The sequence below is a fragment of the Lacerta agilis genome, chromosome 4 (assembly GCF_009819535.1).
Source record: "Lacerta agilis isolate rLacAgi1 chromosome 4, rLacAgi1.pri, whole genome shotgun sequence".
NCBI lineage: Eukaryota > Metazoa > Chordata > Lepidosauria > Squamata > Lacertidae > Lacerta > Lacerta agilis.
In genome coordinates this window covers 75,337,922-75,365,380 of record NC_046315.1, presented here as the reverse complement: position 1 = coordinate 75,365,380, position 27,459 = coordinate 75,337,922, and the positions used below count along the sequence as shown (strand labels likewise).

General features: G+C 43.2%; 1 protein-coding gene across 5 annotated transcripts in view; it reads right to left on the bottom strand.

Annotated features, from left to right (window-relative positions):
* Positions 1-27,459, bottom strand: part of LIMS1 (LIM zinc finger domain containing 1) — a 69,477-nt gene that overhangs the window by 16,444 nt on the left and 25,574 nt on the right. Inside the window, exon 1 of one of the 5 annotated variants that reach the window (XR_004426495.1) lies at positions 15,782-15,926. The exons of 1 other annotated variant lie outside the window; for it this stretch is intronic. Coding sequence is in view for 1 of the 4 variants with exons in the window: in XM_033147669.1 (XP_033003560.1) it covers positions 15,782-15,888 (107 nt within the window). In the remaining 3 variants the exon portion in view is untranslated. Of the gene's footprint in view, positions 1-3,068; positions 3,252-15,781; positions 15,927-27,459 lie in introns of those variants that run through there. 3 more of the 5 variants (XR_004426494.1, XM_033147669.1, XM_033147668.1) reach the window with 3 other exon arrangements.

Below are 27,459 nucleotides of genomic sequence, written 5' to 3'. Positions count from 1 at the left end.
CTACTTACTTTACTGCCTTCCTGGCCCTCGTGTCCAGGGACCAGTGGCAAATGCAGCTCCCACTTCTGCAATGTTGTCATTTAATTGATTGATTGATTGATTGATTGAAATCCCATCTTTCCTCCAAGGAGCTCATAGCGGTGTACACGCTTGCCCCCCCCACTTTCATTTTATCCTCACAACAACCCTGTGAGGTGGGTTAGCTTGAGAAACAGAGGCAGGAAATATCATCACCCTTGTCAATCAAGCCTGTTTCCTACTGTGGGAAGTTGCTGGGAGGAGGTGGAAGAGGAAGGCAAAAGCGAAAGGAATAGCAGTGGCAGCAGCGGACAAGATCTGCCACAACCATCCTCCAAGCAGGTGAAGAGATACTGTACTTTGCCTCCAGTAAGGGACTCTGGCTGAAGGGAAACTTCCCCTTCTCTAAAGAGGCTCTTGGGGACCCAACTTCCCAGTTTTTCTTTATGCTGCACTGTTCAGAATAGCTTGGGGGAGGCAGAGGGAAAGCCAACAAGGATACTACTCTCGCCTCAGGGTCCAGGCAAATGTCTCTGCCCTCACACTCTCAGGTGGGTCCCCGAAGCACCTCTGTCCATTCTGCTATTGGGCACCCTCCATCTTTGTGGACCCTTTCAGATTTTGCTGGACTCCCAACTCCATGGGTCATGGTGGCTGAGGCTGATGGGAGCTGGAGCAACAACATTTGGAAGGTCATGGGTTCCCCATCCCAGATGCATTAATTTCGATGTGACGTGTGACGCTGGCCTGGTTCACATCACCCCACAACACATAAGACTCTGCAGGCAGGAGGATGCAACATAATGCTGGGAGGTCATGTGATCACATGCCCCTTTTCCTCTCATGGAACATAAAATAATAATAATAATAATAATAATAATAATAATAATAATTTATTTGTACCCTGCCCATCTGGCTGGGTCTCCCCAGCCACTCTGGGCAGCTTCCAACAAATATTAAAATATCACAGATTAAAAAATTCCCTAAACAGGGCTGCCTTCAGGTATCTTCTCAATGTCAGGTAGTTGCTTTATCTCCTTGACCTCTGATGGGAGGGCATTCCACAGGGCGGGCGCCACTACCGAGAAGGCCCTCTGCCTGGTTCCCTGTAGCTTTGCTTTTCGTGGTGAGGGAACCGCCAGAAGGCCCTCAGCGCTGGATCTCAGTGTCCGGACTGAACAGTGGGGGTATACACAGTATACCTGGCAAGGGAGCAGCTGATCTCTTCTGGGGTGAAAACAGGGCTGCATTTTTTGACCTGGACACCTACAACTTTTGTACATTTTGGGGGGGGGAGGTAGAAGTGCATGCACAAGCCTGAAAAACTCCCACATTCCACTATATGTAGGAACTAGACTTCTGCAGAGTATATGAATCAGCCAAAAAATGGTAAGAGAAGTGTCAAATTTGAAGTAGCCTGAAGTCTCCTTTAATTCTAGGCAATTTAGAGAGGGAAAGCCATATCAGTCCGTTGCAGCAGCAATCCTGTGTCACTTTGAAGCCTAACACATTTATTTGAGCATAAGCTTTCATTAGAGTACGTGCTGTCAGATTCAATTTAAGTGTCTCGTATGAAGCAGCTCCTCGTTTGCTTTGGAATGTGCTGAGGAGCTCCCAATATAGCTCCCAGTATCACCCCGGTCCCCCCAGGAGACAATTGCATGAGTATCTCTTAGCAGTTCAGAATGAAGAGGCAGAATCCTCTGCCTCACCGGTTTCCACTCAGTCATACAAAACGTACAAGCCGGAACAGTTCAAGCGACCTTTCTCCTTAATCTTGTCCTGTTCACATGGGCCTCAATCCAAAGTAACGGTTCTGTTTGCAAGAAGAACACGGCAGCAGACAACATTCTGCAGTGGGACACGGACATCCACTCCCCTCAGGCTACACCCTTCTGAGCAGCTGCAAACCCATGAAAGGTATCTTACAAGCGAAGTACGGAATTGCCCCCATGATACCACACAGAAAGCAGCCAGGTTTCTTTCACCTCCCACCACTGCAATTCCAAAGAAATGTGCCAACAACCACCAAGATGCACCCTGCAACCAAGTCACTTGTTATTGCAACAGAAAAGTCTTAGAATCAAGCTCTGAGCGCAATATTGGTGTGCATGTCCCCAAATATATTATCTGCAAATGACAGCACTCAAAAAAGCAATCCTATCTATTTTTACTCAAGTACGCCCCACTATGTTAAATGTGCTCAGGATTGCAGTTTAAAGCTACAGGTGTATATATACAGACTTGGAAGTCCTACTGAATGAAACATGACTTTTTTTGAATAGCCATGTACAGGATAATGCTGTTGGGATGCAAGCCTATGTACAATTACTTGGAAGTAAGCCCAGTTGAAATCTTTGGGACTTACTGGTATGTCTGGGCAAACATGGATGTGTGACTGTCTACATCATAATTACAGCTGAGATATCACCTAATAAAATGAAAAAAAAATGTTTCCAAGCTTATATTTATAGAACTTAAGAAAAGTATTTTTTAAATGTCTTCTGCATGGCAAAGAAGCATTTTATGTCAATACAGTGGTACCTCTGGTTAAGTACTTAATTTGTTTCGAAGGTCCGTTCTTAAACTGAAACTGTTCTTAACCTGAAGCACCACTTTAGCTAATGGGACCTCCCGCTGCTGCTGCGCCAGCAGAGCACGATTTCTGTTCTTATCCTGAAGCAAAGTTCTTAACCTCAAGCATTATTTCTGGGTTAGCGGAGTCTGTAACCTGAAGCGTATGTAACCCGAGGTACCACTGTATGTGAAACGGAGGTGTTGCCATTTTATACTTAGGTACCACAAAGCATTGGAAGAATGTGAAATTCCGCAAAGCATTTATGGTGCTCTAGAACCAAAAACTAATGGACACATTAACTAACACATGCAAACATTCCATGATTAAAATACAGTTAACTACAAAGCATCCTGTTATTGTGCAGATCGTAATAAATTGCAGGTTCCCCCAGTCATGAGAACAGCAAGCAAGATTGCGTTAGAGTAAGGCAAGCAGACCAAGTAACAAACCGACTCCGGCAGAGTGAACTTACAATCTTGCATAAAAGTCACATATTTCTTTGTACACTTTTACGTCACTGTGCCTGCGTTGCAATTTTGACACTGCTCTCTCGCCTTCATTTTCGTGATCGTTGTGCACGTTCTGATGGGTGTGCGAGATTTCTTCGTTCTCTGGAATGGCATAGGAGTGCCCCCTGCTTTGGAATTCCATTATATATATATATTGAAAAACAGAACAACCCAGCAGCAGCAACAGAACGCTCCAGGGAGTAGCAGCAAGGAGAGAAAAAACAATCCGCAGGACTTTAGCTGTGCGCTGGGTAAAGAGCTTCCAAGTTTAAAAGCGTCAGCCACAGAGCAGCTTGAATGTCAGAGCGAGGCTGGGAGAGATTCACTGGAAGCAAAGCAACACATTCCATTGCAAGGTGGTAACGCCAACTTGGGTGGAACATGCGATCTCTGCTATCTGCTGTCCTTAGCAAGAGTTCCACTGAAGCCGTGTTCTCTTAGATAAATGTAAGCTAGGGCAGGCTAGCTGTCGCAAGGGGTTTAATATGGAAAAACTTACTGTGCCGTATGTGTGTGTGTGTGTGTGTGTAACAACACATTAACACCTTTGCAAAGATAACAAGGAAATACCCTGTTAGGAACATCTTGTTCACACAAAAAAACCACAACCCTGTAAAAATAGTAAGAATGCCCTTTTTACAAATAATGCTTCCAATTTTGTTTCCTATGTCATGGAATTTGGAGCGGCTGATGAGCACGCAAACACTCAAGAATGGACACTTCCATAGCTGACTAGGCTGTTCTGTCTTTTGCTTCAAAACACCAGTGACAACGCGGCTTGACAAAACCAGTCGGCACAATGGAATGCCTTAAGTTGCCATTTTTGGGACAGGCAGCTCAAAAGTTGTATTTTCCCGATACGACTTTTCGGTTCCTGGAATTTATTCCGATTGTGCGGATAAAATATAACGGGTCGAATTCTAAAGGGTGTGTTGCTAAACGTGTGAAAACAGTCCTGATCCAAGGCATGCACTTCCAAATGAAGGAGATATCAGGCGCCGTCCTGGCACCTGGGCATCTTCACTTGGTTGCAAGTGGCCTATAGCCAGGGGCAAAATGTGCCTGGCAAATTTTGAACGCTGGTGCAATGGGGGGGGGGGAGTATATTTACATGAAACAGGTTCCCCTCTACAGATGTCCTCTGTACAGTGGAGAGGGGCACCACAGTTGGGATAAAAGGGCCAGCAGGATTAAGGTCTCTCTCCCTCTCATGTGCCTGGTAATTGGGTGCCCAAATAGGGCTCTAGGTAAAGGTAAAGGGACCCCTGACGATTAGGTAGAGTCGCAGACGACTCTGGGGTTGCGGCACTCATCTCGCTTTATTGCCTGAGGGAGCCGGCGTACAGCTTCCGGGTCATGTGGCCAGCATCACTAAGCCACTTCTGGCGAACCAGAGCAGCACACGGAAACATCGTTTACCTTCCCGCCGGTGCGGTATCTATTTATCTACTTGCACTTTGACGTGCTTTCGAACTGCTAGTTTGGCAGCAGGGACTGAACAATGGGAGCTCACCCTGTTGCAGGGATTCAAACTGCCAACCTTCTGATTGGCAAGCCCTAGGCTCTGTGGTGTAACCCACAGTGCCACCTGCATCCTAATAGGGCTCTAAAGCAATCCAAATCCCCACCCAAATTCAAATGTCTACATGGTACTTCACATAATCTACAGCTTCTTGTACACTGTCCCCCAGACTCTGGGGAATAGAGAACGCTCTTGCTCCCAAAGGAGCTCTGCAGGCTTCTTAAAATCTCCTTATACAAGAAGAAGTTGCTGTTTGAAACTATGTTATGGAATTCAATTACATGTATTCGAGTGAATCATTTTCAGTGGAACATCTTGCTTTGCTCTCAAGGCACGTTCACATCTACCGGCAGCTTGTGAAAGGTCCTAGGAGGAAGGAAACTCACAGCAAATCCCAGCACTAGCCTGCAAACCAATATGGGCAATGCATTCCCTAATTCTCAGAGTGTTTCCTTCCCATAGGAAACACTCTATCCTTCCCATAGGGTAAGCTAGATGCACATTCAGCTGGACTGAGGCCAATACATTTAGAAATGAGGTGAAAATCACATCACCCAGAAGAAAGGCAAACATTTTAAAATCCTGGATTATTTTTTATTAAAAAAAACAACTATTTGCTGTTGCCCAAAGAATGGGAATCCGAGCCCCTTCTCATGCATATGTCCGCATAGGAAATGCCTCCTCAACACACTGTTACTAGCACAAAGGTATCTTTCCACAGATAAAGCAAAGCTGGCATGGTTGTTTGTGCCAGGGATATTTCAAGACTTGAAAAGAGAAATGAGAGATGTGACTGGATGATGTTGACAGATGTTTGTTTTCACCGGCAAGCACAAGATGTACTCCATCGCCTTGATCCACGTCCCACATCTAAACTTTGCTTGCAATAGTTATTTATTCAGCCGAATTATGGTGCTGGAGGAGACTCTTGAGAGTCCCATGCAAAAAGATCAAACTTATCCATCCTTAAAGAAATCAGCCCTGAGTGCTCATTGGAAGGACAGATCCTGAGGTTGAGGCTCCAGTACTTTAGCCACCTCATGAGAAGAGCAGACTCCCCAGAAAAGACCCTGATGTTGGGAAAGATGGAGGGCACAAGGAGAAGGGGACGACAGAGGATGAGATGGTTGGACACTGTTCTCGAAGCGACTAGCATGAGTTTGGCCAAACTGTGGGAGGCAATGAAAGATAGGCGTGCTCTGGTCCATGGGGTCACGAAGAGTCGGACACGACTGAACAACAACAACGGCCTACCACAAATTGTGTACGGGGCACTGGGTGTCACCACCGCCGCCACACTATGGCACTTCGCTTCTCCACTCCTGAACTTCAGTATGAACGTCCAAGGGGAGTATGTGCAGAGATTGCTTAGACGATCCCCTAGACCTTCAATCTAAATGCATGAAAGTTGGCACAGTGGAGGGGGTGACATGAGCCAGCATGTGTGGCACCATGCCCCCAACACAATTTGTGTACTCACTCACACATTTGGCTGAATGCCCAAACAGGGGTTTATGCATTTATTTTTTTATGTCTGCTACACTGAGGACCAACCAACACATAATGTTAATAAGCACGCTACTTAAAAGCATGATTTGGGTTCTCCATATTTAAGCAAAAGCAGCCACACTGTGGGAGGAATCTGAATTAGGATTGTGGTGCAAGGGTGAGTCAATTCAATCCATCCCCTGAAACCTTTTCCCCATTCCCTGCAAATGCCCAACCACACTGGCCGCAGACAGGTTTTCCAGGCTCAATTCAAAGTGTTCGTTTTGATCTAGAAAGCTTTACACAGCTTGGGACTCAACTACATCAGGGACTGCCTCTACCCCTATGAACCTACCCACACCCTGCCTACAATTATCATCAAACGCCCTTTCTCCATGTCTCTTCTCTGAAGGAAGTGGGGAGAGAGGCAAAGAAACACATACTTTTCAGTGGTGACTTCCTAATTGTGGAACTCCCTGCTGAGGGAAAATTGCCTGGTGCCAACACGATCAACTTTCAGGTGCCAGGCGAATACATTTGTTTACTCAGGCTTTTCATCTTGGTGTAGATTACAGTGTGGTACGATTTATAGCTTGTTTCAGAGTTCATTTTTTAGTGGACTGGGGGGCAGGGTTCATACGTTTCATTCTTGTTGGCAGGTGAACACTTTCAATGTGTTTACGTGGCGTGTGTATTCCATGACCTTCTGGATTTTAAATATCTGATATGTTGTACCGTATTTTAAAATATTTTGTAAGTTACTCTGAGACATTTTGTAGAAAGTGATGGGGCAAATACTGTATACAATAACACTACTGACGGGGGGGGGACGGGACACTGCATTTTCAAGGTGATTGTCAGCAGGAAAAAAGACACTGGAGGTGTGGAGGGGGTTAATTCCCTTCCTTCTATCCCAATCTGGCTCTTCCCCTCTTTTGCTAAGGTAAGTAGCAGGCCCTATCATATTGTTAAGTAGCTAACATACCGGTAATACTGTATGTAGTTCAGTCATGAACTTTGTGAGTCCACTGAAAAGTCTTGGGAGCTTCAATAGTCTCAAAGATTACTGGGACCCTCACACTAAATCAGTGTGGGGGACTTATGGCCATCCAGATGTTGCTGAACTATATATCCTATCAGCCCCAGCCAGCATGGCCAATGGCCAGGGAACACGGGAGCTGTAGTTCAGCCATAACTAGAGGGCCAAACGTTCCTCAGATCTAAATATACTTCCCACAATTGCTTTAATAACGGTTTGTTCATAAACATGAAGAAACTGTAGAAGTGAATCTGCTTCAGCTGACTATATTAACTTTTCATTATTACTTTAAGACAATGAGCTGAGCAGTAGCTATAATTAAAATACCCTGACCAGACCAGACCAAACCAAACATCCAGACTGCCATGAAAGACTTCTCGTATGTTCATGAAGTTCCTTATACGGTTAGGGTAACTGTCAACACCAGACTTTCTGGCTCGAAACTACATTCTTATTATAGTAACGACTCCATCACAGATACCACACTGAAGACCTTCAGCTAAGGTGGCGGAACTGGTGTGGATTTCTTTGCTAGGCAGCATGTCAGTCCCACAGAGTTCCATTCTCAAGTAAACAAAGAGGTTCACATTTATATTAACAGGATTAAAGACTGTGATTTATCTGAATTTAGCACATTTTTAATGACACGGAGACAGGGATCAGAGCACCACTTCCCATCTTATTGCAGTTTTAGATTTTTCTTTCTTCAAAAAAATAAAAGTAAAAATTGCACAACCGTGCTGGTAAAATTAGATTTGAAAGGCTTCATCATTTAAAAAAAGTAGTCTTAGGAGAATGGACGGTTGAAGACTCTTTCCTGAGACACAGTGCCCATGTTAAGAGTTTTGCAGCACTTTATAAAGTCCAACAAATGCATTATGGCACAAACTCCTGAAAACTAATCTACTGAATCAGATAAATGCAGAAACTTGTGCCAAAACAAGTCAGTTAGCATGTATTGCACTGCAAGACTTCTGTTGTTGTTTTGTTGAGAAAAAATAAGATGAGTACCCAGCCACTGTGGAAGTTAGGGCCAACTGTCACCTATTTATTGCATTTTAATGGTGTGTTGGAAGCTGCCCAGAGTGGCCGGGGAAACCTAGCCAGATGGACGGGGTAGAAATAAATTATTATTATTATTAATTATTATTATTATTGTTGTTATTAGTATATTTTAGTGTGTTCAAAGATACATTAAGTGTGCTGTGCAATCCTAAATATTCACTAGGGCATAAGCCCCCACTGAATGCAGCAGAGCTTACTTCTGAGTAGACATGCACAGGAGTGCACTGCATAGCTGCCATTCTTTATGTTCTTACAAGAGAGCAAACCTTACTGAAGTCTAAGGAACTTGCATCCAACTAGAATGTTTGGGATTCGGCAGCACATCACCGGATTTTTAATCTCTGCACCAAAATTCAAGATGTATATATATCTCAAGGGTAACCGTGCAGAAGTGCTTGGCCCCTGTAATTGAATGCATATTATGTATGCAACTTTTCCGTTTCAGAGGTCCCACGTGATGCAGCTCTGTCTCCATTCAGTATGGATGGGGCAGTCCCTTTAGCCATTGCCCCTAATAGAAAGATATACCCTGAGTAGGTTCATTTATTGATTCTAGTCAAATCTACAGCTAATTTACAAAATCACCAGATTTCAGTTTACGGGTTGCATTCCATTTATGAATGTATAAATGTTTGATATGTAAAAACATCCCGCATGTAGAAAACAATCAGATCATCTTGATGTGCTAAATTACTGTTTGCAGAGATTTTTTTTTTCCAATGTACCGGTAAGTATTTTTAAAATGTCAGCCCCGCTCACATGCAATACTGGAAATATGCTGAACTATGATCACAAGCTGCAGGTCTACCCTTGTACTGCTGGCACAAAATTTCAAAATGAAGACAATTAAATACATTCACCCAATAACAGAATTTAGTAGTAGTTGTTATGTCAATGCACCATGTATTCTTTATCATGACAGGCTAAGGCTGCAATCCGAACCAAGTCTAGTCAGAGGTAAATTCCGCTGAACACAGTGCAGCTTTGTTGCTGTTGTTCAGTCGTGTCCGACTCTTCGTGAACCCATGGACCAGAGCACGCCAGGCACGCCTATCCTTCACTGCCTCCCGCAGTTTGGCCAAACTCATGCCAGTCGCTTCGAGAACACTGTCCAACCATCTCATCCTCTGTCGTCCCCTTCTCCTTGTGCCCTCCATCTTTCCCAACACCAGGGTCTTTTCTTGGAGTCTTCTCTTCTCATGAGGTGGCCAAAGTACTGGAGCCTCAACCTCAGGATCTGCCCTTCCAGTGAGCACTCAGGGGTGATTTCTTTAAGGATGGATAAGTTTGATCTTTTTGCAGTCCATGGGACTCTCAAGAGTCTCCTCCAGCACCATAATTCAAAAGCATCAATTCTTCAGCGATCAGTCTTCTTTATGGTCCAGCTCTCACTTCCATACATTACTACTGGGAAAACCATAGCTTTAACTATACGGACCTTTGTCGGCAAGGTGATGTCTCTGCTTTTTAAAATGCTGTCTAGGTTTGTCATTGCTTTTCTCCCAAGAAGCAGGCGTCTTTTAATTTCGTGACTGCTGTCACCATCTGCAGTGATCATGGAGCCCAAGAAAGTAAAATCTCTCAGTTTACTCGCAGGTAAATGGGATTAGGATTGCAACCTAAAAGATTAGCCTCTGCACCTGCAAAAAACGACTAAAGAATTTGCATTGTACTTTTAAAATCATGTCAACTGAAATGAGCACATGATCGGTGATGCCCCACTGATCAGGCTGAAATAAATGGGGAAGCTCAACTGTTTACAGGAACAAGATGTAAAAAGGTCAGTTGAGAACTATTCTTATCAGATACAGATGACAGATACTGTAACAGGTTAAACGCATTCAAGGACAGTGAGAACATCAAGAGACTTGTTCTCTGGGAGGGATGGGGACAAGATGAAGATGCAAAGAGATGTTAATGGGCAAGCCCTTATTTCCTTTATTTAAAAAAAAATAGCAGTGCTGGTCTAAATATGTTGAGTTCCTGCCAGTGAGATGTTGGCTGTGATATACAGAACTCAAAACCAGAATCTGGCACAGAGTTGCTTCTATGGGAAGCAATACTCGAACAATTATGTAAGTAGGTTGCCAGGCAGGTATGTATGTACTTATTCCTACCCTGTACTGAAAAGTTGTCTTTGGCTAGATCTACCTGTCACTCTTTGCTCCCCGCATGGAATGTACTAGCCAGATGTAACAGAAGAGATAAGCAGGTTACAATCAATTGGTTATTGCCACACATTTACTTATATGCTCTCACATCTGCAATGAAAAAAGTGAGTTATTGCCTGCTTACTCCCCCCCATTAAGCGTGGCCAAACAAAACACAAGCCAGAGAAATCTGTTGCCGGTACACAGCAGCGCCTGTAGCCAGAGTTTGCAATGCCTGTTGCACATTCCCATCCAGTAATTCTGCACTCTAGGGCTAGTGAGTAAATCAAAAGGCATTTCTTGAAGGATGATTAAGCAACACGCACGCCAAAAAAAAAAGCGTTAAGGGTAAAGGCGAGGGCAATGGGGGAGAGAAGCAGGGTGTGTCGTGCTGAAGATATTCAAAGCTTTGAGCAATGGAAATATCCCACATCTTATGCAATATCACAGGTCGACAAAATGTGAGTAATAGTTTCCTAATACAGTGGTACCTTGGGTTACAGACGCTTCAGGTTACAGACGCTTCAGGTTACAGACGCTTCAGGTTACAGACTCCGCTAACCCAGAAATAACGCTTCAGGTTAAGGACTTTGCTTCAGGATAAGAACAGAAATTGTGCTCTGGCAGCGCAGTGGCAGCAGTGGGAGGCCCCATTAGCTAAAGTGGTGCTTCAGGTTAAGAACAGTTTCAGGTTAAGAACGGACCTCTGGAACGAATTAAGTTATTAACCCGAGGTAGCACTGTAGAGCAAGATGTGGCAATTATTCTGCGTGGCCGCCCCCCCCCCCCCCGAAATGGAGAGGAAGAAAATTCACTGTCTACGCAGAATCTTTTTCGAACATATACCATCTAAAATGGCGGCGTCTTGGCTGGGGCCCCGAAGGCACTGCTATAATTCAAAGAATAATAACAGGGTGAAGCTACATTAAAACTGTCTTAACTTTGAACTCCAGAGCTAGTGGCAACTCGTATTGGAACTTCAAAAAGGGATCATTCAATTTGCAGTGCAGCAACATTATTGAGGGGGGCGGGAAGGGAGACCTAATGCCTTCATGTTGTGCCATAAATGTATGTCAGAAGGGGAGGTACAGGAGTTCTTCTTATGAGATAAGAGGAAATATGTAATATTAAAGATCTCATTAAAGCTTTCTTTTAAAAAAAAATCTGAACTAAACCAGCTATTTACTGAAACCCAGGCCCAAAGCCATTAGTGAGACTACTTTGAAACTGAAGTATCTGAGGACAATGCAGCAACAGATCCATTTTTAGAGACTGTTACTTCAAAGCGCCTAGGGTGCAGAGATGGTGACTTCCAAGCGCTGCCTGGAAGCGCAGCAACAAGGCATGGGATGGTGCCCCAAAGCAGCTGTCCCTGTTGGCACTACTGAGCTATACAGACCCACTGCAATGCACAGCTGCTCAAAGGGTTTCTGGACAAAGCCAGAATGACTGCAGAATGAATGTTGGCTGGAGATGGGTGGGGGCATTTTGACAGCTGTCATCTATGAAGCAGCATCTTAAAGATCTTTTAGCTCAGGGGTGGCCAAGTCCCAAGAGACTGTGATCTACTCACAGAGTTAAAAACTGGCAGCGATCTAACCCATTTTTGGGGATTCAGGTCAAATTTGTTGAGCTTTTATTTAGGAAGAAAAGCCCTTGGGGGGGGGTTCAGGTTAAAGATGTTGAGCTTCTTTTAGGAAGGAGGAAGGCCCATTATTTAGGGGGTCAGGTCAAAGACGTTGAGCTTGTTTGACGGAGGAGGAAAGCCCTGCTTTTTGGGGGTGCAAGGCAAAAATGTTGAGCTTTTTTTAGGGTAGCCAAAGTTGTTGAGCTTCTTTGGGGGAAGGGGAGCCAGTGATCTACCAGTGATCTACCACAGACGTCCAGTGATCTACTGGTAGATCACGATCTACCTGTTGGACGTGCCTGTTTTAGCTTAAGAGAGATAGTTGCCTCGTGTCAATGGCACCCCAACAGCATTTTTTTTAAAAAAGCAGCCTAAATTAAATAAGTGACATTCCTATAATGATGCCCCAAATCCATCCCTTGAAGCTCTTCCTCATGGAGCTTCCCCCTTGAAGCTTTTCCTGCTAAATCATCCACCAGAGGTTCATGGATTAATCCAACAGAACCATGCTTTTTACCTGGAGATGTTTTGAACTGAGCCTTTAACTTCTCAGGAAGCTGCTCAGCCTGCTAGTTATAGGTTTCTTCCCCGCTCTTTGAACACAGATATGTAGTATCAGCATGCAAAGCTGCAATCCAAAACTCTTGTGCAGAGCAATCCCATGCAAGTTTATTACCCCTACCAAGTTGAGTGGCACTTACGGTACTCAGAGTTGAGTCTACGCAGGGTTGCAGCCCCAGTCTTATTTGGAAAGTGTTTTGCCCAACAAGACCTAGGTCCAAACAAATCTCTTTATGAACAAGGATGTAAGAAATCTGAAAGCACACAGGCTATCTGGATTAGAAACTGAACCTAGACCTTAAAACAGCGGAAAGGTAAAGCGAATACCTCGTCCAGTACCGACTTTCAACTTTCTTTGACACTTTACCTATAATGCAAAGCGAAGAGAGCTTGGAAAGGCAGTCCCAAATTAATAAAAATCTTGCCAATATGACTAGAGACGACTTCCAAGATGCACCAGGAATGGGAACTCTTAAATATCACCAGCAATTGAGAATTTTGATTAGCACTGTCAAAAATTATAGTTTGATTTTTGCTCACCTTCTACAGGTGAAACTCAAAAAATTAGAATATCGTGGAAAGGTTCATTTCTTTTAGTAATTCAACTTAAAAGGTGAAACTAATATATGAGATAGACTCATGACATGCAAAGCGAGATATGTCAAGCCTTTATTTGTTATAATTGTGATGATTATGGCATACAGCTGATGAGAACTCCAAATTAACAATTTCAACGTTGGGGTTTTCATCAGCTGTATGCCATAATCATCACAATTATAACAAAAGCTTGACATATCTCGCTTTGCATGTCATGAGTCTATCTCATATATTAAACTCCAGTAGCTAATTAAAACAATTGCTTACATAAATGGACTTTTCCACGATATTCTAAATTTTTTGAATTTTACCTGTACACGTTCTCTTTATTGATGCCAGGGGTCACCTGCCTATTGGCCAATTTTCAAGCTAGAGAAGCTGTCATGGGCACCTCCACCCACTGCAACCAACCACATACCACAACCTGTTCTATTGGCTCCAATAGCATCTTTCTTCCAAGCCAGAAGGGACCCTGTATGCACCAGGAAAGCTTCTGTGGGCGCACACATACCTTGGGGGTGCCATGTCTTGACAGCCCCAGATTTAAGTAGTTACATATATATTTTTTATCCCATGTACCACTAAAGAACTTGGGGAATCACAGAAGGTCTTTGGTTTTATCCTAATACTCCTAATGCAAGGGTAGGTTGGGTAGGCTGAGAAGGAGTGATGTTCTGAAAGTCACCAAGTGAGCTTCACAGCTGAGTGGCAATTTGAATTCTGGCTTGTGCAGCACTCTTGACAACTGCATTACGCTGGCTGTAAACATATAAAAGTCCTGAGCTGCATTTCGCCCCCATAGGATGGCATGGCATTAGGATGGTATTATCAGGAATAGGAAAGCAAAGCAGTCTCGTGGTAGTTTCTTTAGAGGTTAGCTATAAAAGCTTGAAGGGATCGTGGATTTTGGCCACTGCTCTAACAAAATTTCAGCAACAACACTGGGCCAATGGGCCATTAAGTTAACAGGCGAGGTCCATTGCTTTAACAAAATAAAAGGACGACTGCCCACTTTTTTGGCAAACAGGGAATTACGAAGAATACAGAGCAAGACTTCACTGGTAGCAAACTGTTCTTTTCTACCCTTTATCTGAATTGGCAGGGGCCCTTTTTTCATAGAGAGTATGCTTTGTTTTCAAAGGGTGTTGACTGTTCCAGAGCAGAGGTGGGCAGGCTTGCAAGATTTCTCCTTGGTTTCTTTTTTAACTGAAAGCCAGACTCTGCTGCAAAAAAGATAAAACAAAATAGAAAATTCTTTCCAGTAGCACCTTAGAGACCAACTGAGTTTGTTCTTCGTATGAGCTTTCGTGTGCATGCACACTTCTTCAGATACACACTTATTTTTATTTTTTTAAGTATTCTGAGCCAGGAATCAAGTTTCTGAAAACCAGAACTGAACACAGCTCACAGTCCTTACAAATAAAAATATGCTCCTGGTTTACTACTACAGTACCCCACTTTCAGGGAGAAGAGACGTTTTGCTGGTGCTATTGTTAAACAATTGAAGTGAGAAGTCCTTGCCCATCTTCTACAGATTATCCAAAGATCTGCCCAGAGATCCAGATGCCCAGGGGCAGGCAGAAGCTCAGGCTTATTTCTGCTCTCTTATTTCTGAGATTCTTATCCAGCAGCACCAGCTAGCAAGCAGCCCAGAGTTCCACAGGAGGTTTAGATTGTTATGTTAAAACAGTAAAAACCTAATGGAATCATTAAAAAAGCTAGTCATTCACTAGTCACAGCATGACAGGAAACTCTTCCCCTTCACTAACACTTTTGACATTTGCTCAGGGATTTATTTTTTTAACAGTTCTGTACAAAAATGCGATTTTTCACAGCAAGTTATTTAGTTACCAGATCTACACTAATCACTATTACTACACCATTCTGTTTCAAAAAGTTGAGTTCCTTTTTTGAAAAGCGACACGAAATCTTCTACTGACCTGCACTTTTATAAGATCAATATTTTAAAAGGAGCTCAACTTTTGGAAACTAACCAGTGTCATTAATGTTTAAGATTTTTCTTTGGTTACTTTCCCTTCTAAGGTCATATAAAGTGGTTCTACTGCATTCTTTTGTTGCAAGGCATTTCAATAATAATAAGTAGAAATCTTGGGGGGGGGGGGAGTAAATCAAGATCTGACAAGTCTCACATCACAACTTTTATTTTTTTAAAATGAAAAGGAAAAACCCTATAGAACAGCCCAGGATTCTTATAAGGCAATGGGGTTCTCTTTGAATGCAAGTGTGCTGGAAACTAAAACTTATTTTTAAGATGTAATCTGGAGATTGATTAGTTCTGGGGGAAATTAAGCAGTGATCAAAAATATTGGGGAAGGGGGATTATGGACACTTCTTAGCTCTTCGTGCTACTGCAGCATTTAGGATAGTAAGTCAGACATCTGAGAAATGAAGTAAATGGAAAACAGCTGCTTCCTCTCAACTCCTCCTAGATTATCCTGGCAACTCTGGACTATTTCCAATTGGGCACATTTTATAATTAGCCTTATTACAATTCCACCACCCTGCATTCTGTTTCTGCAACTGATTCTGTCAGGCGTCAGTGTTAAAACTCAAAAGACACCCAGAGCTGTCTTAAGTTAACCATTAATTTCCTCGCCACCACTCACCTCAGCTTCTGCTCAGGTAACCCTTGAAGACCCAGGCTATCTGGACGGTCCCGTCGCCTCCTGTACAGACCTGAATGTGATAATTCTTTCAGCTGCAACGCAGTCATTTTTGCTCTACCCACAACAGTTGCTCCCCTCCCAGAGCACACAGGAGCTCCTGTTGAACAGCACAACTGCCAAGATGCTCGGAGGGAAGACTTCTCTCACAGAGAGGCTGCACACCTGCACTGATCAGAATTGCAAGTCTCTCTCCTCACAGGCAGTTTGCTGCTCTGCTTCCTGTTTCTCATAGGTACACACCCTCCAGAACGGACCGACGGCACCGTGTTTCCTTTAGCGAGTTAAGCCTCCTACCTAAGGGATGCTTCTGTGAGAAGCCAGGGCTTCAGCAAATGGAACCACTCACTGTGAAACAAAACTGCCACAAACAACAAGAAGAAACCTCTTCCTGCCAGTTTCAAGAAGCTGAAAATCTTCAGCTAAGGACCAGCTAAAAGGTTACACCACCATGAAGTCTAACAAAAGCAAAACCTATTAGCACTTCGTTGATGAGGGAAAGAAGGCCTGTGGCTTTCTACCTAAGAATTAATTAGGTGTTTAAGGATTTATATATAAAATGAAAGACAGTAAGACAGGAAAAACACACATAAGTTTCCCTTGACTTTGAAACACAATGCTGTAGGAGGACTTAAGTTCATGAGCAAAAATCACTTCTATAGGAAAGTCCAAAATTGAGTATTTTTCTGCCCAGGTTGCAAGCACCAAAGGTGACGTCATTCATCACTCATCACCTTTCCAATGTGCTTTGGGACAAGGTCCACTGGAAACTAGGGAAACAAGGAGGGTATATAAAAGGCTTTCCTGCAAAAGAGGAAGCTGGCAAACCGGAGATTTCTAAGTCATGCATGCCTCATTTAACCTTGCGATAAAAGCCTAGTGTGATTTGCATTAGGCATAATAAAATGATTCGCATTATAACAAAAAAAACCCAATAACGTATCTTACCGCCCACAGGAATTAAAATAAGGAGAAGAAACAACAAAATGAACATATATATAACACAAAAAATGTGTCTGTGATGGTTGATCTTTTACATTTATGTTGACCGGAGGTTTTTGTTTAAAAGTATCTTAGTTGAGAGCTGGTGTGAAGTAGTGAGAAGGGTCTTGGACTAGGACCTGGGAGACCAGAGTTCAAGCCCCCACTTGGCTATGAAGCTCAATTGGGTGATCTTGGGCCAGCAGCTCTCTCTCTTTCTCCGCCTAACCGACCTCACAGGTTGTTGTGAAGATAAAACTGTGAGAGGGAGAATCGCGTAACCACCTTGAGCTCCAAGGAGATAATTGTACTAAATGATAATAAGACAACTGTATCCGTAATGCTCACATGCTTTGTGAATAACACCACATTAAGAATAGCATTAAGAACAGAACAGAAGTCCTGTGGAATCAAAGCAAAGTTCTGTCCAATTCAGGATCAGGTTTCCTTCCAGTGGCCAGCTAGCTGATTCTAGGAAGCCCACGGACAAGGCACAACAGCAACTGCTCTCTCCACTTTTCCACATGAACACAAGAAGAGTCTGCTGGATCTTGCCACTGGCCCACCTAGTCCAGCATCCTGTTCTCACAGAAGCCAACCAAGATGCCTAGGGGAAACGAACAAGCAGAATCCAGACACAAAAGCATTCTCCCCTCTTGCAGTTTCCAGCAGTGGGTGCTGAGAAGTACTACCGCCTCCCACCACAGAGGCAGAGCATAGCCACCATAACTACTAGTAGCCGTCACCAATAGCTAACCCAACTGGTATTCAAAGAGATACACAGTGGCTAAACATGGAGGTTCAATTCAGCAATCCAGGTTAACGGGAATTTATCCAGAATAATTCCAACTATGCCTATTTGGAAATCCTACTGAATTAAATAAGAGAAAATCCCAGGTAAGCAGGGCTATGATTGCAGCCTTATTCTTGGTAAATGCTTGCACGACAGGGATTTCCCCGCTCTCCTCCCCCATGTTCCATTGCACAAGCAGAAATCTTTAAACTCATGGAAGATTGAATGCAACCCCATGATATAAACATGCATTTAAGAATCATATTTTATACAATTTGCAAAAAGATGAGGCACGATCCTTTTGTTGGATCCTTTCATTACGTAGGTCAGGTTCACAGCTACCGGGAGTGCATCAATGCCGGTCTCTACTGCCTTTGTTAAACAGAAGGCCTTGTTTGCTTACCGAAAGGTGGAACATAGCAGCCTGCACGATAACCAGCAACCAAGAGACCTAATTTATTCATTGTAAGGGCCTCTTCAAAGCACCCAACCCTTCACTTTCCTCGGTTTCCAGTAGGTAGGTTATGGCTTCTTGGACCCAGCCAAGAAGAATCTGCTTCTGCTAAGAACATCGCATGTGGTGGGCTGATTCGTTGAACATGCGGAGAGCTGCTTGTCCTGCGTCCAGTTGATGTGCTGACAAACTCACGCGCTGCCCAAGCATGACTCCCACTGTGCTTGAGGAACAGGTTTTCTACACAGTGTGTCCTTCCACACCTGCTTGGAAGGGGCAGGATTATGTTCACACCCACTTTAAGAAGTAGAGACAAATTCCAAATCAGCCCTCACTTAGAATGCACATCTGAAGAGTAAGAAATTTGGGGTGGGGGGGGGGAAGATCCTGATATTTGCCTAAACATGCAACATTCCATTTTCAAGTGGGAGAGCTTCAGCTAACTCTCTCAACATGCAGCAGGTGAAAAATAAGTAAGCAACAGCTTCCAAAAATATTTCATTAGCGATCTTTAAGAGGCAATTAGTACTCTCTCTCTCGCAGTTAACAATTCATGTGGCAGGGCTGTTGGGTTTTGTTTTGTTCTTAAAGAAATCAGCAGGAGTAACTCTTACAAGAACGGAATCCATACACATGTCAGCACTGCCATTTCTGTCATAGGAAAAAAAGTGAACGCACAGGAGATATCTACTAAAGAGAAAACTAGGGCAACATTTAAAAGTTGTGGGTGTAACGGGAGAAATAGAGAGGTTTTGTTCAAATAGAGTTGTTTGCGGTTATCCTTCATGTTTGCTATTTAAAACTAATAAGGCAAAATCCAAACAAGAGAAATGCTACCACACACCCTTTTTTGTTGCAAATGAGAGCGTATTTTGCTAACTCCAAAGTACATTATGTGAACCTACAGCTTGTTTGCATGAATGGCTGCCAAATGGAGGTCAGCAGATGTTTGTGTAGCCATATCTGCCCCAATCTAGCACGGCTTCTTCCAAGGTCAAAATCCTGGTTGCAATGCACTTGTAGAAGAATTTACAAACAGATCCAGGCATGAACTTTTTTGAAGCCTAATCTCCTGATGACAATCAGCATGGCACCATCTCCTTTTGCCATAACTCCACACATTTTGTACGGTTCCCAAAGCCATTCCACCAATTCAGCCATCTTTTTAGTGGCTTTATTTTAACAACTAGAGATAAGTGAAATGCTAGTAGCATTTTTTGCCGGGGGGGGGGGGGTCTATTCTATGTACGTCTCTCTCTCTCTCTCTCTCTCTCTCTCTCACACACACACACACACACACAGAGAGAGAGAGAGAGAGAGAGAGAGAGAGAGAGAGAAAGTGACACTTAGGGTGCAATCCTATACTCTTTTGATAGTACACCTCAGTGAAATCAACTGGACTTACTTCTGAGTATATATATACCGGTATGTATAGTATTGTGCTATCAGTAGTAATATTGCTGAGTTAAGCATCTTGGGTTCCACCCCACAAATTCAATATGCAGTAATGGCCTCTCACCATTTTTTTTGAACACCCTCCCATGTGGAGTGTTCCTTCAGCCTCCACTCCTCTCCTCTCTCCTTGGGAGTCCTCTGGGCAGCTGCTGTTTCCGTCCCTGGTCTCTGAGCTGCACACACCCCTCACCCCAAAGAGAGGTGCCTCTCAGAGGCACCATTGGCCTACAGAGCTTATAGCCAGGGCTGCTGCAACAAACAGCTGTGCAAGCCTTCGGGAAGCAGAGATGCAAGAGGGCATCAGAGGAGGGAGGGAAGGAAGGAGAGGGACAGAGGCCAGTGTGGCACACCTGACCATCATTCAAGGTGCCCCAGGGTGCCACAGCACACTGGTGGAAAACCACTGCCTTAGCCTGCTGCCTCCTCAGGCCCCAGCCAATTTCTTTTCTAGCCCCTGCTCTTTAAGTTCTCTTCTCATAGGCTCTTCTCTTCTGTATCATCTCAATAGCAGCAAGAAAACCTTAGGACTGTCTCTCACCTGTGGGGCAGGTCAGCTAGTCACAGGCAGAAGTTACAACTGATGGGAGATCATACAGCAAGATTGGTTTGGAAAACTAAAACAATGAAATAACGTAGGCCAGAAATGCACACTTGGGGAGCCGGCAGGAGTAGAGGGAACACAACCCTTTACGGAAGATTTAGTTACTTCCGAGGTAAGTTTGGCAATATGTTCTTCAATTTAGAACCCTGAATAAATAGGTTGCTCTTTACGTCTAAATTCTGCAGCTTTGTAATTCTCTACAAAAGGTTTTCTTCTCCTTTTCTGTAACACCTAACTGTAGGTGAATAAGCCTCTTAACCCTTGGTTTGTTTATATAAACTAAGCACCTGAGGCTATTTAGTCAGGGTTGTTCTCCTGAGCCAACAATCCTTGTAAACACAGACAGGAAATCTCATTATTTTTAAGCTCTCTTGCACATAGTCTCAGCTAGTTCTTTGCTTGCACCCACCTCTGCATATCCACAAGATGATGATTGTGCTATTGTTTAAATGGCCATTTATTCTGAAATGATAGAGAAATGATCCATAGCCGCTTAATTACATAGGGGGAGATTTGCTGACTTTCATTTCACTTCAGCCTCGGGATTCACCACCTCTTAAGTGTGTAAACAAGTCAGAGACTGAAGTGAGGGTGTTATTATAAAAATTACTGGTTGTGTAAATGAGCATTTTGTACAGACCATCTTTAGCAGACTTGTAGTGGTTCAACCACCTTATTTTGTTTATAAAAGTATTTATATACCACCCTCTCGCAAAACATCAGGGCAACGCATGGCAACAAAAAAACATTTAAAAGCAATTGTTTCACTAAAACAACTGGCCACTTTGTCAAGCAGTTTCAAAATAAACATGAACAGATCAAGATTCCTTCGCACTGGATGAAAATCATCAACGCTTGCTCAATTTGTGAGAAATTCTGGGCATCAGGCAACACTTATATGGCAGTAATATTTAACTTGTCCTTTCCCTAGTCAGCTTTCAATGAACTTCCACCTAGTGCCTGAAATGCACAGATAGACAAGGACAACACATTATCCACGTCTGCGCATTTCAATCACTACACAGAAGTATAGCTAGAACTTTTCAGAGCCAGCCCAAATGTTTTTTTTACAGCCAGCCTGGTGTGTACAGGATGCAACAGCAGGCAATTTTAGCATCCAGGTGAGAAGGGCAATGTTCAACAGAAGGAAATATAATCCAGAACAGACTGCTTTCCTTGGCTTCAGGGAAAGACTTGCTGGCTTAGCATCAACTACCAAATCAGATGTTAAAGCAGCTGGGCTCTTGGTATGAGACACTGGGGCACGACCAGAAACACTGGCTTAGCCAGCATTCATAATGCACTAGCACCTTTGCTAAACATACCGGTAATGCCCCCCTGTCACCATCTTAGAAATTTCTCCAGGTGACCCAAACACTTGTCCTTCTGCTTTTGGGGTGACTCATGAATGGGGACTAAGTGGAACATCCACTGACAACACCCAGTTACTTTCTTGACATCCAAGCAGAAAGAGGCTCTTCAAACTGGAATAAATAAAAAGGTGGCTTTTCAAACTACCATTCACTTTTCCTATACATTCAAATTGTATGTTAAAGTAGCTAGAATCCGTTGTGGGGCTGAGCGGAAACTTCTGAGCATCCAGTGATAGAGCCATTCAACAAAAGCGAAGACTTGCTTTGGAGATCTTATTATTGTAAACAAAACAAAGTGAAAATGGTAGTCTATGCACCATGTGGTCTCCCCTTTTGATACAAAATGTTCCTGTAGTTAAAGCAGAATTGTCACCCCCCCCTTTAAGTCACTCTATCTCAACTATGATACTACTTACTCCATCACCAAAAAGAGATCAAGTAAAGTCTAAGGAATTTCCCTCCTGTACACAAAATTATGGTTCAAATTGGGTCTGTTTCTGGCCAAACTAGAGGGCTTCCTAATAATACTTCCCTATCCTCAGAGTAATTTCTGCAGCTCTTGAGTTGAAGAAGAGAGCAACATGGTTAGAGTTGATAGGCAGTTAATGAATTTAAGAAGGACATGCCTTTCGGCTTGTTTCCCATGCAGGGAAGAGGTGGGAGCGAATACGCATTTGTTATAACAAAGATCAAGAGATTTTAGCTAGGTCTGTGCTAGAAAAGAGTTACTGCTCTCCCTCTGCAAGGCCAAAAGAGAAAACTTATACCACCTGGCTGTGCCCAAGGAAACAGTGATTCAGCAAACAAATTAACCTAACACACCTAGTCAGTGTAGGCTACTTCCCTATTTTATAGAAAACACTGTATGATCACACGTCAGTATATAATTTTAATAAAAGGCACCGGCAGGATGCAGTGGTCAATTTTTATTTTTTTATATTTTTTTTAACCACAAAGCTAGGAAAGCAGGTGGGAGGGAGAAAAGAGAAGGAAATTCCCGGTGCTTGAACAAAGATTTGTTTCAGGCCTGACACATTTTAAAACAAAATAAAAAATAAAATAAATCCTTCCAGTAGCACCTTAGAGACCAACTAAGTTTGTATTTGGTATGACCTTTCGTGTGCATGCACACTTCTTCAGATACACTGAAATAGAAGTCACCAGACCCTTTTATATAGTGAGAGAGTGGGGAGGGGTATTACTCAGAAGGGTGGTAGGAATAGGAGATTGGCTGATAGGTGTGGAAAACCTGCTGACGACTGCAATTGGTTTTACAGGAAAAAGCAAGGGGTGAGATGGCTAAAAACAGCTTTGTCATGTATAATGAGATAAGAATCCATTTTAAAACAATCCTTGTACTATAAATATACAAATAATACACATGTAAACAAGAAATCGCAATAGTAAAATAGCTTCTCATTGACTCATACTGGATGAATCTGAAACAGAATTGTCAAATTACTTAAAAGAATCCCCCCCCCATAAAAAACCAACAACTTAGAACAGTGTTTTTCAACCTTTTTTGGGCAAAGGCACACTTGTTTCATGAAAAAAAAAAATCACGAGGCACACCACCATCAGAAAATGTTAAAAATTTAACTCTGTGCCTATATTGACTATATATAAAGTAATTCTCTTGAATTTTTCAATTTTTCCCACGGCACACCAGGCAACATCTCGCAGCACACTAGTGTGCCGCGGAACAGTAGTTGAAAAACACTGACTTAGAATACATTTTAAGGAGGTAAGGCAAGGACAAACAGAAGCATGTGAGGAGAAGCAGAATGGAAGCAGCACCCTCCTGGCAGTACCCTGTTTGCTAGGATGGGACAAAGTGGCACCGATGAGATCGGAGGAGGAGGAATAGGTTGGCAGTGGCATCCTGAGGGGCTGCAGCCACCAACCCAGGGCTCCCCCAGCTTCACCCCACCACCATTAAGGTGCCACTGCCACTCTGTTCTCCTCATGTACCACATCTGGCAAGTGGCCTACTAGAAAGACCAGTTGAAACAGACCTTAGTCCACCTTCTCTCCTCTTGTTACCTTGGGTGAAGAACTCGGGAGCCAAGATTGGCCCAGAGGCCTCTAATAACTTCCATCTATTGTCCAATCTCACATTTGACCCAAATTAAATCACCATTTAATGTTAGGCATGCGGGTGGCGCTGTGGGCTAAACCACAGAGCCTAGGGCTTGCCGATCAGAAGGTCGGCGGTTTGAATCCCCATGACGGAGTGAGCTCCCGTTGCTCGGTCCCTGCTCCTGCCCACCTAGCAGTTCGAAAGCACAAAGTGCAAGTAGATAAATAGGTACCACTCCAGCGGGAAGGTAAACAGCGTTTCCGTGCGCTGCTCTGGTTCACCAGAAGCGGCTTAGTCATGCTGGCCACATGACCCGGAAGCTATATGCCGGCTCCCTTGGCCAAGAAAGCGAGATGAGTGCCGCAACCCATCCCAGGGTAAAAGCAGTAACTATAGAATACCATATCATTGTTTTCATTGTACAGTCGTACTTTGGAAGTCGAACGGAATCCGTTCTGGAAGTCCATTCAACTTCCAAAGCATTCGACTTCCAAATCCCAGCGGATGTTTGGCTTCCAAAAGAACGTTCGAAAACCGGAACAGTCACTTTCGGTTTTCGATCATTTGGGAGCCAAGACATCAGAGTTCCAGGGTGTTTGACAACCAAGGTACAACTGCATGCTCCTGCGTAGCCTAATCCGAAAGAACCAACCTTTGTCCTTATCTGGCTCTCACATTCAGGACAGTTAGAGAATACACAATAGAGATATATTTCCAACCTTGCACATCAGCTGCTGTATTACGACACTACCCTGGCTGTAAACAGGGACTTACCCTCCAGGTAACGTAGGAATTTATTTTTAAAAAGATTTATAGATCGCTTAATAATAAAACTCTCTAAGCAGCATACACAGTATCATTATCAATTTAAAAAAAGCAGAAATACACAGAATGATCCAAACACAAGCATAGATAAGATAATTATTAATAAAACACAACAACAAAAATCAGCAAAAGGTTTTAAAACATAGATAAACTAAATTTGGAGATTTCTCATTTCATGCTGCTGTATTTTTTTCCTTACAGTTATAGGCTAACAGACTAACTCCATGTTATAACATATGTTATAATGCCCTGACATAGTGTGGGTTTTTTATTTTATTTAACCCAGTCTCTTATAGAACAGGGCGTGGTGAGAGAGGGGAATTTAGAGCAGAGATGTCCGTAGGGCGTGGTGAAACCAAACCATTTCCCCACTCCAAATCATCCTCTCATATGACTTCCTCTTCCTTGCGTGGTTCAAAAACCCATGTTTGCCAAAAGACTACTGGAAATTCTACTTCCCTTATAGCAGTGCACATAAATCCTCCCATGTGACTTCTTCTATGCTAGAACTATAACTGAATAGGATTTTACCACTGCATAAAGGCTGGACACAGGTGCCAACACCAGCCCACCCAGGGGGTTGTTTCTTTTTTACTCGCAATAAAAGCTCATACTGTTACCTATCAGGCAATCAGTTTTGCAACATCTCCCTCTGCTGACAGAGTGCCTAATGTGCTGTCTTTCTATGTCAACGTTGTATATACTGTATCCTCTGGTTATTCAACACACAGTCCAATTTGCTTCCTTTCTTATTCTCACCAGCCTGTATAAAACCTTGCATGTTGGTAATCTTTGAATAAAGGTTTATTTCATGTGTATATTTAGGAACTGGCCAGCAGAGACCTTCCCTATTTCTACTGCTCTTTTTATAAAGATAACGTTGTATAGTATTAAAGGTAAAGGGACCCCTGACCATTAGGTCCAGTCGCGGACGACTCTGAGGTTGCCGCGCTCACCTCGCTTTATTGGCCGAGGGAGCCAACGTACAACTTCCGGGTCATGTGGCCAGCATCACTAAGCCACTTCTGGCGAACCAGAGCAGCACACGGAAACACCGTTTACCTTCCCGCTGGAGCGGTGCCTATTTATCTACTTGCACTTTGATGTGCTTTCAAACTGCTAGGTTGGCAGAAGCAGGGACCGAGCAACGGGAGCTCACCCCGTCGCAGGGATTCGAACCGCCGACCTTCTGATCAGCAAGCCCTAGGCTCTGTGGTTTAACCCACAGCGCCACCCGCGTATAGTATTAGACAACCTTAATTTTAACTCTGACAGGTTGAGGGAGGGACTAACTAAGAGATTCACTCACTCACAGAACTACTATTTCTGCATACCATGGAATGAGGGAAGATGTAAGCTTGCCATTTCCCTCCTCCCATTAAAACTTGCTGACTTTCTTTCTAGCATAGATCTGCATGCGAGTCCTGCCAGGGACAGATAAGATACATTTATAAATTAATAGCTATTTATATCTTACCCACTTTAAGGTCCCAGGAATGTTGGCAGCAATATAACCAGACCATTTTTATTGCACTTAGTGCAATTTTGTATGAAGTACACACCTCCATGCTGTATTTTTTAAAAATGAAAGTACAGTTTATAAATATTTGCATAAACAAAAATAGAAACAAGAAAAAAAGTTTATATACAATTATAAAAAAACAAGTTTAACATATACAAGCAAGAACAACACAGTAGAAATTAAACAAATTAATCTCCCATCATCCCTGACCATTGGGCATGCTGGCTGGGGCTGCTGGGAGTTGCAGTCCCGCCACATTTTCTAGGTGGCCACAGGTTCTCATCCCTGATCCAAAATGCTCCTGCACTAACAAAAGGAGACTTTTCGCACTGTTATAATGATTTAAGTTTGCAGTACCGAGGGGCAGAGAGGCTGCTTTGTTGGTCTACGTTTACTCATCTCCCCAAGAGTAAATTTGAGAGAAAGACTGGTCTATTTTGTTTAATGTGAACAACATTCTTCCCTCCCCCCTTTGGAGTAAGTAGGGGGTGAAACGGGGAGCAATTTTTCCTAGGGTAGGTTATGGCAGGAAAGTCAAAAGGACACTCAGCTGTAAATGCAGAGGAGAGTGCAGCAGTGGAGGAGTTCTTGGAAACCCAAAATTGTCTGTTTGGTAGGGCTCTGTTCCTTACTGATCAACTTAGGACAAGACCTAAGACAAGTTTTATAAAATATTCACAAGCAAGGACAACACCATTCTTGCAACAGATGAAAAACGTAGACGCGTGGTTTGTTTTAAAAAGTCATTGTAAGCAACAACTGCCTAGCAAAAAAGGATTAAAACAGTAACACAGAGGCAAGGGCGAAAGAAAACTATTTTCAACAGCATGGAAAAGCCAAACCGGTTTAATTTATGCCCTTTTGCAATTGCTCCAGGAAAGGATTTTCTTCTGCTTCACAAGCTGCTGCCTGTGAGAATTTATCTTAGCGGTATGTCCCTACTACATTGGTACCTCGGGTTACAGATGCTTCAGGTTACGGATGCTTCAGGTTACAGACTCCGCTAACCCAGAAATAATACCTTGGGTTAAGTACTTTGCTTCAGGATAAGAACAGAAATCGTGCAGCGGCGGCAGCGGGAGGCCCCATTAGCTAAAGTGGTACCTCAGGTTAAGAACAGTTTCAGGTTAAGAACGAACCTCCAGAATGAATTAAGTTCTTAACCCAAGGTACCACTGTATCCTGAATCTGCTGTGTCTTCAAAGTCGCAAGGAAATTTAGACCATCTTAAGACTACAGTTGATTAGCAATATACTTACACTAAAAGTTCCACCGAAGTTACAATGACTTAAAACACACATATCTGGGCACAAGATTATTTCAAACAGTAAAAGCTAAAACTGGCCTCCTAGAAGAAACAACCCACGCTGCTGAAACAATCATGCATATATGGCGTGACTCAGAGGCCTAGAGTGGATAATGACTCAGATGCCCAGGGTAGATAGCACATCCCCAATGCCTGGAGTCGTTTTTAATATGATTTTTTTTAAAGAAATAATTTTAAAAAACTTCAGAAGTACATGGGGGAGAAAAGCAT